At 46.4% G+C, this 14,191-nt stretch overlaps 1 protein-coding gene across 4 annotated transcripts in view; it reads right to left on the reverse strand.

Moving 5' to 3' along the window:
* Window positions 1–14,191, reverse strand: part of TMC6 (transmembrane channel like 6) — a 30,671-nt gene that overhangs the window by 13,605 nt on the left and 2,875 nt on the right. For all 4 annotated transcript variants that reach the window (XM_035104227.2, XM_060271914.1, XM_060271915.1 and 1 more), the window contains exons 3-9: window positions 9,661–9,792; window positions 7,606–7,730; window positions 5,115–5,246; window positions 4,800–4,958; window positions 3,415–3,520; window positions 2,956–3,049; window positions 541–795 (exon numbers count right to left, since the gene is read on the reverse strand). In XM_035104227.2, the coding sequence (XP_034960118.2) occupies window positions 541–795; window positions 2,956–3,049; window positions 3,415–3,520; window positions 4,800–4,958; window positions 5,115–5,246; window positions 7,606–7,730; window positions 9,661–9,716 (927 nt within the window). In that variant the 5' untranslated portion in view covers window positions 9,717–9,792. The remainder of the gene's footprint in view (window positions 1–540; window positions 796–2,955; window positions 3,050–3,414; window positions 3,521–4,799; window positions 4,959–5,114; window positions 5,247–7,605; window positions 7,731–9,660; window positions 9,793–14,191) is intronic.

The following is a 14,191-nucleotide window of genomic DNA, read 5'->3' on the forward strand; positions in this document are numbered from 1 at the left end:
ATCAAATCCCGCAGGGCCCTGGTCTCATGAGACAGAGCGTTCCACCAGGCCAATGTTGAAAAGGCCCTGGGCTCTGGTTGAGGCTAATCTGACTTCCTTACGGCCTGCAATCTCTAAGGTGTTGCTATTTACGGACCTTAAGGTCCTCCGTGGGGCATACCGGGAGAGGCGGTCCCGTAGGTACGAGGGTTCTAGGCCGTGAAGGGCTTTAAATGTCCTTACAATTCCCCCACTTCTTCTCAGAGTATAGGAGTATGGGTTTTTTAAAACCCTCATGGGCTAAGCAAACACTTCTGCTGTGCAATTGTTTCCAGAAGTAGTGTTGGAATAAGGAGAAAGGCATATTTTACGTTGTGATGGGGGATTTGTGGCCCTCCCAATCTTGCTGGACTACAGCTCCTATCGTGCGTGACCACTGCCTGTGCTGCATGTTTCTGCACCCCCGCTTTAAATATCACTCCACGCATGCCACTATTAGCAGTACCCTGTTTTATCCCAGTGGCAGCAAAGGGACATCAGTTGTATTCGACAAATGCTTACCGCTCCAGTGAGGGGCTCAAGCCCCGTGAAGGCTTTGGTGTTGGGTGTGGTAGGAGGGTAAGCAGCCTGCACGGCAACCACGAAGACCAGCAGGAGCAGAAACAAGAAGAGATTGAACATGAGCAAAGTCTTGAGGAACAGGAAGTAGGAGAGGATGCTGGACCCAAAGCGGCCGCCGATCTGCTTGAGGGAATAATGCCAGGGCTGGAGGGTGTGCCGGAGGGACAGAAGGCTGTACCAGAGATTCCGGAACCCCTGCAGGGAAAGCAGACTTTGATCAGAGAAGCCCTTCAGCTGAAGAGATGGTAGCTTTCAGCAAGCCATTGGTTGGGGTCCTACAGGTGTGTTTCAGCAACACACAGTTAAGCAGATCATTCCATGTCTTGGTGAGGGTGCAGGTCATGTGCAAGAGGAGAAGGAGAGGGAGGAAATCCCATTGCATTAGTACAACTATTTAGTTGACCCCCCCAAGCATTTGAGCTACACTGGACTAAGCACCCAACCAACCCTGCTGGACTCCTTCCTGTTGTCCTTGGCAGGATAAGAAAAACCACTGCAATCCACTGTGTCAGGGGTTGCCAAACTGTTGTCTGCTAGTTTCATTCAGGGGGTCTGCTGAGCATCTGTGAATTTGTGGTTGAAGATGGGAGATGCCACATCAATCATACGGGATATTCGTATTAATTTTTATTCGTATTTTCATTGCTTATTTCTTATATTGTGTTTTATCGTATCACCCTTTGAATTCTATGGAACTACTTCTGCCACAACAGGCAGAAAATCCATTAAGTGGTCCCACCAAGGCCCTCAGCCATTTTCAAGTGGTCTGTGGGGAGGAAAGAATTTTGGGAGCCGCTACAGTATGTGAAACATTCAGTCACAGCCTGTTTTGAGCAAACCACCAGGCCGCAATCTCTGAAGTGTGAATTACAATGTTCTAGCTCACTGGGGTGCGGCACAAAATGAGTAAATATTTGCTTTGCATGTGGCACAGTAAGAATGGCATAAGAATATTAATTGCCTCCTCTCCAAGCCCAGCTTGGAGCCTAACATTGTGCCTTCTCAAAATGCGAGCAGAGCCAAAAATGAACTTGTGTTGAAGAGAAAGCTGACATAAGTTTTCCATTATCTATTTACTACATTTCTATCCCACCTTTCATTGAAGGAGGTCAAGGTAATGTACATGATTCTCACCCCGCCCCCCAAAAATCTCATCCCCACAACAATCCTGTGAGGTAGGTCAAGCTACTGGCCCAAAGTCACCCAGAGAGCTTCATGTCTGAGTGGGAATTTGAAGCCAGGTCTTGAGTACAACACTCTAACGGCACTAGAAGAAACTTAGAAAGAGGCTCCTAAAACATTTTAATGCCTTGATGGCATTAACATAAACTCCGTAGCTGGTAAAAGTTGGCTGAAGCCTTCCACAGTTATTGTCTCAAATCCTTAGAAGGATTCTGATGGATATTTCCACAGCTATGTAAGGAAGATTCTGGAGGCCACACTTCTTCTCAGAGAGGCCCCTGAGTCTGTTTTTCTCCTCACAATATAGATATACTAATGGAGTGCTTGGGAAGCTGTTGTATAGACAAATGAGGGATTTCATTAGTTGTATGAAAGGAATTGGCCTCGATTAGGCAACCTTGCTGATAAAGGGGAAAGGAGCCTATCTAGAAAGGGTGTTGGTAAAGTTATGCCCTCATTTAGCAGCACCTTCAATGGGCATAAGCAGATATTCTTCTCTCTTTCTAGGGGGAGCTGGTGGTGCCAAAGCAGGCTGACCTTCCCAGGGCTACTTTTACAGCATACATTTAAATCAGTAGTATACCACTTCACTAGTCACAGCTTCCTCCAAACAAATCCTGGGAACTGTAGTTTGTTATGGGTGCTGCGGGTTGCTAGGAGACCCCTATATGCTTCGCAGAGCTGCAGTTCCCCGAGTTCACCAAGAAAAGGGATTGATTGTTAAACCACTCTGGGTACTGTGGCTCGGTGAGGGGAACTGAGGTGTCCTAATACCACTCAGCACCCTTAACAAACTACAGTTCCCAGGATTCTTTGGGGGAAGCCATGAACAGTTGTTTGGGTTCCGAGATATTCAGGGGAGGCACTTCTCTCAGTCCCGCCATCCTCACAGGCACGCTTGGAAGGGACGCGGGAAAGCGCCTTCTCAGTGGCTTCTCCCAGACTTTGGCACTCTCTCCCTAGAGAAGCTAGACCTGCTCCCTCCTTGTTGTCCTTCTGCCTGCAGGTGAAGCCTTTCTTATTGCAACAGGCTTTTGGGAACTGACTGTGTTTAAGGAAAGGGCTGGTGCTATGCTGTTTTATTGTAATAAATAAATAATAATAATAATGTATAAAAGTGTTTTGAAGGTATGGCACAGATGCGGCCCAGGACAGGTGAAGTTCATGACTTACTATGATGATGTGGTATTTAAGCCGGCTGCAATGTGACAAAGGAGCTCTTGTCTTGGGCTTCATCAAGGTGCCTGAGTGCCCACTTGATTCCTGCCTACAAAGGGACAGACAGAAGGATTTTTTATAGAATCATTGCAAAAAGCTGCTCTTTAGATGAGAAGTATGAGTTCCTCGTCGTTCAGCACACTCACCAACTGCTCCCTTGATTGCATTAATAAATAAAATAAAATAAAATTTTGCCCACTCTGGGCAGCTTCCAACAGAATATTAAAAACACAATAAAAGATCAAACATTAAAAATTTCCATAAACAGGGCTGCCTTCAGATGTCTTCTAAAAGTCAGGTAGTTGTTTATTTCCTTGACATCTGGTGGGAGGGCATTCCACAGGGCGGGCGTCACTGAATATCATTCCTGCCCATTTTAATACAGTAGTGCTGAAATGGCTTAAAGGCACTGACCTCAGCTTGCACTTCTCGCCCAGGCTTAGAGGCATTGTTCTCAGCATGCTGATGCGCTGGCTGGCTGGCAGGCTCCGGAGTTCTTTCACCAGTAGGCTGCGTTTGGCTAGGGAAGGAAGTATACAGGCTAAGCTATTCAGTCTTTTATGCTTAAGCCAAGAAATGGTCTCTTCAACTATATTTAGCACTAGTAGACGCATTAATGGCTCGAGACTACTGAAGAAGCCCAGAAAACTGTGCTTAGGGAGTGTGCTATCCGCCAACCCCAACAAATCAGCCCCACCGGGGGCGAAACAGCAGCCTCTCAACTGTATGGACTGCTAGGGCGAAACGGGGTTAGAACGCTGGCACCCTGTCTTCTTTATAACTTCATACACGGGTTCATCTACACCTCACAACTACTGGGAACATTGCTGAACTTACCTTCTTCTTGAATCTTCTTGAACTTATTTAAAAAACAAGAAAAAACGAGTCAAGAATTTGTAAGAACCTAGTAAAATCTGATATTGCAAGTTCACTTTATTTTAGGTGGTACCTCGACATCTGAACGACTCGACTTCCGAAGGTTTCGACTTCCGAAGTCAACAAACCCAGAAGTCTTTTCACCCCGTGCGCGTTCTGCGGCTGCACAGAAGCGCGCTTCGCGCAGGCACAAAACGGGCGCTTCAACAACCGAAGACTTTGACTTACAAAGAGCACCGCGGAACGGATCGTCTTCGTAAGTCGAGGTACCACTTTAGTTGTAAGTTTTCATGGCACTTTGTAAGTAATTGTCTCTTTCTCACAAATTTGATAAATGGTGTAAAATTATTTTTGAACAACTGTGTGAATATTTGTCGGCAACGTGCTGTACAGGTTGCACTATCTTTATCAACGGCATAGGTTGCATTTTTCCAGCATTTCGAATGGCAGGCATTTTGGCAAAAGAGAGAAAATGTCAATAATAATAATAATAATAATAATTGTGGCTTCTTGGCTCCCCTTTCTTACACATTTTGAACTGGGTATTAAAACAAACAAGTCATATAGAAAACAAGAAATAAACCACACACTGGATCCTACATCTCTGGAAAAGTATTTGTTCCATGGCCCTTCCTGGAAAGGCTGACCCTGTGCATTTTCTTGAGACAGGGCCATAACATGATGATAGTGCTACCTTGAAGGGCTATGGTTGTTGGTCTTCTGAGCCGTCATTGGCCTGGAAAGGTATTCTGCCCCACCTGCTCTGGTGAAAAAGTCCAATTGTTCCAACCATATGCACAGAACAGTGACCATTATTTCCCTAAAATGCTCATCACTCATAGACAGCTGGACAATGGGTACACGGCCCCTTCCAATTTCTTGCCAGTGTGTGCATCTCCCCAAGCTTTCCCCAGCGGACTTACTATCCTCTTCCTCGTGGCCGGAATCCAGGTCTAGATGAAGCTGCCGGATGCTGGGCCGTGCGGAGCGGGACACTTCTTGAAGAGGGGCCCGGCTGCTCTTCCGGCGCAGCCTGGCAGTGCGGTTACAATACTGGGAGATGACAGCTCCTCTGCTGCGGCCTGCAAGTGGATGAGAAAGAAGATGAGAGGAAGGCTCCTGGTCTGATACCAGGGAGAACGTTCAGCCCCTATTGTTTGTGCCCCGTGCTAAAAAGCCTTAACTCTGAGACCCTGACTCTTGCAAAGGCACTTCCTTGCATGCTTGCTCCAACTCACCAATAGTTCGGCTGGGCATGCTGGCCAGGATGCGCAGAGTGGCTGAGGAGAAGTCAGGATGTTCTGCCATCTGTCCTGGTGCCTCCCAAGCCTCAGTCCGGCGGGGAGGAGAAATCGTGTAGGCCAGATTCTCTGGCGGGAAGGGAGGAACAAAATGATTTACTGCATAGTCTTGGGTAAGGAGGTGGAAGGGGAGTTGCCAACCTCCTGAGAACTGCCCTATTGGAGCAGGGATCCTCCTTACCTACTTTTCATTTCCAGTTCCGTGCATGCTCCCTCGTTTTAAATAAAAGCAGTGCTTCTCGGACTTTTAAATACTTTGCTACCACTTTTGAACATACTGTGCCTTCTCTCCCCAACCTCAACTCAGGACCAACCTTTCGTTCCTCAGCAGACTTAAGAACAAAAGAAGAACGCTGTTGAATCAGGCATATGACCTCTCTGGTCCAGCGTTAAATATGAAATCTTTAATGAACCATAACATAAAACATACATTTTCTGTGAGGATTGCAACACTCCAGTTCTGCTAGGTGCGACAGACTTCCATTTGCAAAATGGAACTTCCTTCTTCTCTCCCCTGAAGGCCCCAACCACATGCCAGAGATGGCCAAAATTAGGTGTGCTAATAGAATGTACTTATTCACACATATGTGAAACTTGTATGCATGGTACAGCAATTATGCTGCCTTCCTGATGGTCTGAGACATTGCATTGTTGTGGAAACCCATCCTTGCATTGAGATAGATAGATAGAGTGGTACCTCTGATTGCGAACGGGATCCATTCTGGAGGCCCATTCACAACATGAAAAGCTCACAACCTGAAGTGCCGTATCTGCGCAGGTGCGCGGCGCGATCTGCGCATGCACAAAGCGCAATTTAGTGCTACTGTGCATGTGCGGGTGGCGAAACCCGGAAGTAACCCTTTCCGGTACTTCCAGGTCACCGCGGGACGCAACCTGAAAAAATGTAACATGAAGCGGACGTAACATGAGGTATGACTGTATATGTCTAGGATCTTGGGTTTCTACACCTTTTGAGTTCTCCACAGCTTCAATGCTGTTAGCAAAGGAAGCTTCAAGGAGCCCTTGGGAGATTATTATAATTAAATTAAATTAAATTAAATGGCACATTCTGTCATCTAGACTGAGTCATCTAAACCCCGAGAAATCTCCCCCAGTGTTTCTTGCCAGAGGCTTCCGAAAACACATGCAGAGTGAAATTAATATTCAGCACAACAAAAAAGCAAAACAACAACAACAACAACCCAAAAACATCTCAACTTTCATCACATCTAAGAATCTCACAAGTTCACTGCCAAATCTGTCTCTTAGTCTGCAAGTTCATGAATTCACAGTTTTGTTATTTGTATTTCATTCTTCAGTATCCAGTAATTTGGTTCACTCATCTAGCACATCAGGTTGCTTAAAATACAAAAATTAATGTCACAATTACAACTGGTATTTTATATAAATAATTTTTCAAATAAACAAGAAAACAAAACAACCTAAATACAGTCGTACCTCGGTTTACGAACCGCTCGGGTTGCGAACAGTTCGGGTTACGAACTCCGCAAACCCGGAAGTGTTTTCGGCGCGCGGAACGGATCGCGTTCGTAACCCAAGGTACTACTGTATGTGGAAGTTCTTGAAGCACACAATTTCAAAAATCTCTTATCACTATGTCTTGGGGACATCTAAAGTTTCTGAGTAAACAGAACAAAACCAAGAGTATATAACCACAGGGGCACTTTCTATATACACATCTCAGACCACTTGAAGGTCTTTGTCATGGTAGCAATGCTCTCGTCTTTGAATGCTGTAGCAGTGTTAGCTGCACAGTCTCCCTTGGAAAGAATATTATACAGTATTCACCAAGGAACAGACAGAGCTGTTTCTATTGTATTTGCCAAAGTAACTGAATTTTGCGAGCCAGTGTGGTGCAGTTGTTAAGAGGGCCAGGCTAGGGCTATGGACACCAAGGTTCAAATACCCACTCAGTCATTAAGGTCAATGAGTGCACTGTCACCATGTCTTAGCCTAACCTACCTCACAGGGTTGTTGTAGAAGAAGGAACTGGCTGAAAATGGAATAAATAAATAGACGTGAAAATTTAACAGTCTGTTCTCATTCTACTTTCACTACATACAGATCGGATTGCAAAATCAGCTTCTCAGAAATAAAACAATTCTGATTAGCTGTAGCACTCCTGCATTTAAGTGGAGGCTAAAATGTTCTGAAATTAGGATGCTGTACATTTAGCAATACCTGTCAACCCTGACTTTCTAAGTGAGAACTTGGAAACTACATCAAAACACTACATCAAAACAGGTCTTTCGCCTGCTCTACAACCACATTGGCCTCTGAGGAAAAGCAGAATCAAGAAAAATTACTTTCACCACACAAATCACACTCCATCACAGCTATTTCCCTGCAGCAATCAGAGGGATGATATCCAACCAGCAATTCTCAACACTGAGTCACATTGTCTCACCTCTGCCCCTGGGAGCTAGATTCTGCATCTCCACCTCCTCCTGTTCAGCCAGCCAGCTCTGCTCCTCGATTAGCTGGTGGAAGGAATCGTGCACAGCACCTTCATCGTAAGGACTTATGTCCTGGCTGTGGGGGAACAGAGAACCAGGATACAGAATTATTCATAGAATCATAGAATGGTAGAGTTGGAAGGGGTCCCGAGAGTCATCTAGTCCAACCCCTTGCAATGCAGGAATTTCAACTAAAGCATTAAGTTGATGTGCATTGCCTAAGAAAACAGCATCCTAACTCCCAACTAGATCCATGTATAGGATAATGCTAGGGGTCAGGTGTATACAGTATAGAGCCTAAGAATAGAGATATCCCACAAGGCAGTGTTTATTATCCGTCATCAAAGCAGTAACTGTGGACCACCAGTTTTCGAATGCAGCACACATTTCCTCCACCACACCTAAGGCAACAGACCTAAGAGAGGGCCTACAACAACAGTGAGGAATGGCTAGGGGAGCAGAAGTCGAAGAGGAGCAGGGGGCTGCTGCTGCCCCCAGCACCTGTCACCTGAGGGGGCTGCCTCACTCTACCTAATGAAAAGGATTTTGAGAAGTGCCTTTGTTCGGAGGAAAGACTAATGAATTCTATGTGTGACATTTCCCTCTTCTTGCAGAGCCCATAGGTGCATAAATCCTGTACCTCTAGTTTCCCAGTTCAAAGCTTTGCCATTTGTACTGCAAGGAACTGTGGAACTCATTGCCACATGGTTCAACCATGGGAAGTAGAATATCTTTCATCAAAAGATCAGACAATTCTTATGAAAGGAAAGGAACATTTAAAAAGTTTAGGTAGGGTGATCAGCATCCTCCCGTTGTTTTGAGACATGCTGGGGATGAATGCAAATTACATATGTGGTGGAGTAATCTATTACTCTATTATTGCTCTGTGCAGTTGGTTGTAGGCTTCTCCCAACTTGTGCACAGCTGAATAAAATTTGGAGCCAAGGACTAAAATAGACCACCTGCCTGTCCCAGTAAGTTTTTTCTAGTGCCATTAAAGAAAGCTTGCATTCTGCAAACATAGATGCTACTGGAGGTGCTTCCCCATATATACAGAGAGAGAGACAGACAGAGAGACAGAGAGACAGAGAGACAGAGATGAATCTGAAGAACTTCCCAATATTCCATCACATGTGTGGTCTGCTTCACTCTGTGCTGGAATCTATCCTCTACGATGAAGCAAATCCCTCAGGCCCCATCTTTTGGAAATTTCTAATAGTTGGTATGTCCAGAACTTTGTGCATGCCAAAGTTTAGCTTTCTGGGGGGCTTGGAAGTATCCCCGTGGTACATTTATTTGCCTCCTGCTTCTAGGGAGAGCCTTGGAAGCCCCCCCCCCTTTCCGGACTTCTGTAGTTATCAGGGGACCACATTTCAACTTCCTAGTTACCAAGGAAGTGGTGTAACCAGCTGGGTTCTGTTTTGCGCACAAGAGAGAACAATCATGTCCTCTTTCAGACTTTTCCCATTGCCAGGTTAGTGCATCTAGGTTTCTGGAAATATCTTTTGAGCCTTCCATTTGAAGGGAAATAAGGCATGAGTGATTAGGATGCCTTGGAACAGGAACACAGGAAGTTGCCTGATACTGACTAAAGTCACCAGACCACCTGTCCATCTAGATCAGTTTTGTCTGGGACCCTCCCAGACCTTCTGCATGCAAAGCAGATCCTCTACCTATTGAGTTACGTAATCCCTTCTCTAAAGCATTACACCAGGCATCCCCAAACTCAGCCCTCCATCTGATTTGGGACTACAACTCCCATCATCCCTGACCACTGGGTCCTGTTAGCTAGGGGTGATGGGAGTTGTAGTCCCAAAACAGCTGGAGGGCCGAGCTTGGGGATGTCTGCATTACACAGATACCAAATTTCAGGATGAAGACAGTTTATGGCAAAAAAAAACCACCCAAAAACCGTATTGGCAATTTCAATACCCCCAACACCATGGAGTTAATGAGGCCCGAGTGTATTTTCATTAATTTACATCATTTAAAATACTGTCACTCACCTGGCAGCCTCCCTGCTCTCAGCGGCAGGAAAGGTGAAGGCCACCGTGTGAGACATCTTGTCCTCCCTCAACAGCACCAATCGCTTGTCTACTGGTTTGCTTGTCTCTTCATGGCTCAGTCCGACAGAGTTTCTAAATGCAAGTTACAGAGAGATCCCGTCACGGATGAGCTTCTTCTGCTGAGGTGGCCCCACTTTGGGGCTCAGCGCTTCTGCACTTGAGATCACAAGACTTTTGAGGTTAGGACGACTGATCTGGCTTAATCCTGTTGACTCCCACAGACAGCAAAGCTAGGTCTGGAGTTATGAGCTGCCCCTATGCTACAAGGAGGACCACAAGACCAGGAACGCAAAGCTACTTCAACTCCCGCTGCAAGACTCTTTTAAACAGAAGGCAAATGCCTACCGCCACAGCAGCCCAGTCAGCTAGGAGCAAAACACTGCGAAGAGGAAGGAAACGGAGGTCGAGACAAAGGCTGCAATTCAGCATGGTGCAGTGACCTTGCTCTGCGTTTCACCACTGAGATAACACACACACAGAGCAGCAGATTCCAGGACGGTCAGAACTCCACCCGCTCAGGGGAGAAAAAGAGTGGCTTTCTCCATTCTCTTGACTGAAAGAGCAGGGGAGCACTTCTCATGAACCCACCCACATGCAGGTGCTTCTCATACATCTGCCCGGGCTGCTCTGGGAGCAGACAAACTCACTAAAGTTTATTTTGACTGCCTCGGCCTTCATCAGACAACACCAGCTGTCACCACATGTTGCCAGGGAGATAAGGTGTGTGTGTGTGTGTGTGTGTGTGTGTGTGTGTTTGCAGTTCAGTGCACAAGGACTGCTTGGATTCCAAGGGGTAAGGAGAGCCTGACCCTGGCATTCTTAAGGGTGGAGAGGAATAAAAGTTCCTCATCATCACTCAGAATTTAGGGGTCAGCAAACTTTTTCAGCTGTGGGCCGGTCCACTGTTCCTCAGAACTTGTGGGGGGCCAGACTATATTTTGGAAAAAAAATGAACAAATCCCTATGCCCCACAAATAACCCAGAGATGCATTTTAAATAAAAGGACACATTCTACTCATGTAAAAACACGCTAATTCCCGGACCGGATTTAGAAGGCAATTGGGCTGGATCCGGCCCCCGGGCCTTAGTTTGCCTACCCATGGATTAAATAGTTCCCTCACAAAACGCCTCACTTGCTTCAATGAAAACGACAGCAACAGTACAAGCAAACAAAGCAGCTGGTGCTTCCTGCCTGACAGGAAACACCAGGAACTCCTGCTTCAGGTTCCAGGAAAAGTCTGAAGCTTTTACGGCACATGGGAAATAAATGATTGGATGCCTGAAGTGTGTTTTACACACAGGATAAAAGTTGAGCATGGTTGCCCATAGTTCTGACGTCCATAGCCTGGAAATCAGTTCTTTCATTCTGTGTCACTCGGTTCAGGAGGAGTTGCAACATATTTTTTGCTTTGAAGGAGGTCTCATTTCAGAGCCTGGTGCAAGGGACACCCGTTATTTCACAAGCCTACATCAATACTGCAGAAGAAAAACAGTAACTGTGTAGTGACCTTACTTCTTGAAACCGTAACCTCATTGTTTTAAGTAAGGGCGAGGGAACTTGTGGCCCTCCAGACGTTGTTGAACGTTTATCTTTCATCAGCCTCAACCAGCATGAAATATGGTCAGGGACGATGGGAGCTGGAGTTCAGTAACATCTGGAGAACCAGAGGTGCCTCATTGCTAGAGCACAACTACTATTATCCCCAACCACTTATCCCCAACCACAGACCATGGTGGCAGGTGCCAGCTGCAGGTTATTCAACCTTGTTTGGAGATGCTAGGGATTGAACCTGGGACTTTCTGCATGCAAGGCAGACATTCTACCACTGGGCTATGGCCCCTCCTCAGACCTTCTGTGGGAGATATTTATTATGGCAATGCAGCACTCCCATGGGAACTTTTGTTAGTGACTCATCTCACAGTTAGGAAGCCTTGCTTAAAAGAGCCCAAAATGTCAACAGAGTGAGGGGAAGTAAGTGAGGTTGGCATATAATAAGGAATGCTCTAGAATAAATTCATTCTTTTAGGTTCTTTTAGGCTTTTTCTATGTGGCAAAAGTTGTTCTGTCTTGGAGGCGCTTGGAGGATGGATGGCAGCTAACAGATTGAGGTTGAATCCCGACAAGACAGAAGTACTGTTTGTGGGGGACAGGAGGCGGGCAGGTGTGGAGGACTCCCTGGTCCTGAATGGGGTAACTGTGCCCCTGAAGGACCAGGTGCGCAGCCTGGGAGTCATTTTGGACTCACAGCTGTCCATGGAGGCACAGGTCAATTCTGTGTCCAGGGCAGCTGTCTACCAGCTCCATCTGGCACGCAGGCTGAGACCCTACCTGCCTGCGGACTGCCTTGCCAGAGTGGTGCATGCTCTAGTTATCTCCCGCTTGGACTACTGCAATGCGCTCTACATGGGGCTACCTTTGAAGGTGACCTGGAAATTACAACTAACCCAGAATGCAGCAGCTAGACTGGTGACTGGGAGCGGCCGCCGAGACCACATAACACCGGTCCTGAAAGACCTACATTGGCTCCCAGTACGTTTCTGAACACAATTCAAAGTGTTGGTGCTGACCTTTAAAGCCCTAAATGGCCTCGGTCCAGTATATCTGAAGGAGCGTCGCCACCCCCATCATTCTGCCCGGACACTGAGGTCCAGCGCCGAGGGCCTTCTGCCGGTTCCCTCGCTACGAGAAGCCAAGTTACAGGGAACCAGGCAGAGGGCCTTCTCGGTAGTGGCACCCACCCTGTGGAATGCCCTCCCACCAGAGGTCAAAGAGAATAACAATTACCAGACCTTTAGAAAGCATCTCAAGGCAGCCCTATTTAGGGAAGCTTTTAATGTTTGATGGATTTCTGTATTTCAATATTTTGTTGGAAGCCGCCCAGAGTGGCTGGGGGAACCCGGCCAGATGGGTGGGGTATAAATAATAAATTATTATTATATTATTATTATTTCATTTCAGCCTAGGCCGGAACCGTCTTACCATGCCTCCACCCAGAGCTTTGACACTTCCCTCAGTTACAGCTCCCTGAATTGGCCTTTCTTTTGACCTTGCTTAACATTATTCATCAACTTCTCTCTTTTGTCTAAAGTGGGAATTGTATTAGAAGTACTGATGGAGGCAGGTCTTGCAGCAAAACGCTCTGCTCCTCTCTTTCAAGTAGCCCTGAAAGAGATTTCAGCTAAAATGTCTGCGTTTTAATTATTAAGTCTGCAGAAAGGAAGTCGACTGGCTGACCTGAAACCTATTGTGAAGTTAACGTGAAAGTTAACAACGTCCCATACTACTGCCCTGGCTGCCTCCAAGAACAAGCCTGAGGAAATGTTGGCTCCAAGTTCATGCTTGCTAGTAACAACCACTGAACTTCAGAATACCTTATCAGAGCAAGCAGAAAGGTTTAGCCCTTGGAATTGTTGGAACACTTACAATTCTGCCTCTAAACACACTATTTATTTAAAGCACACCCCGCCCCTGCCAAGAATTCTGGGAACTGCAGTTCATCCCTCACAGAGCTACAATTCCCAGCCCCCTTAACAAACTACAGTTCCCAGGATTCTTGGGGAGCTTTAAATGTGTGGTGTGTAAGCTGCCTGTATGTAAACCCCAAGCTTTACACTCTCTCGCTTCTCACCAGAATGCAGGGGGCCAGGCAGCTGGCACAGCAACGATGCAACAAAAGGCGTTTGTTTGCCCAGTCGTGGCTGCCAGCCCTTCTCCAGCCCCCATATAAATTAGCATGCTTTGTCCTGCTTTAGCATCAGCCTAATAGAATGTCAGAATGCCAGGCCTTTGCTACAGCCTTTGTCCAAGCAAAGAGTCACACCTGTCTCCTGCAGTTTGGTCTTGAGAGCGTCTATATATCCCAAACATTCACGCACCTCCCCAGCCACACTTTATGCATTCCCCCATTTTTAATGGGACTATTCTCTTTGGGCTGAAGTAGACTTGCACCCTGGCCAGTTTTCATTTAACATCTGCAAAACTAGGCCGCAGGCACCGGTCAAATTTATGCATGTGTAAATGAACTCTTAACTATGCAACTGGCGGAGGCAGTATTCTTTCCCCCTTCTTGGAATAAATGCCAGATCACAGAGAAGCAGTGATTTTGCACGGTATGGGGGCAAACACAGACTCTCATTAATACAGCATGCACAGGGTTATGTTGGGGAGCAGCTGCATCCACTTCTACCTCAACACAAATCTCAGTAGCGGCTTAATTATTGCTTATTGGCAGCCACACAGGAGAAGAATCATTACAACAGGCATGGCCACCACTGGACATGGAAGAGTTAATTGCAGTACATTCAAGCCTCTCCTCCCAGCCCCCAGCAGCAGGAATTTCTGAGTGTTTTGCTCACCCAGCCTGTGGGCATGTTTGGACAGATAATGGGTTGGGCTGCACACCCATTCCTATACATTCACCGGAACAGGAACAGTTTTGTGTAGGGAAAAGGATGAAACTCATGTGCAGAT

The sequence above is a fragment of the Zootoca vivipara genome, chromosome 2 (assembly GCF_963506605.1).
Source record: "Zootoca vivipara chromosome 2, rZooViv1.1, whole genome shotgun sequence".
Lineage (NCBI taxonomy): Eukaryota > Metazoa > Chordata > Lepidosauria > Squamata > Lacertidae > Zootoca > Zootoca vivipara.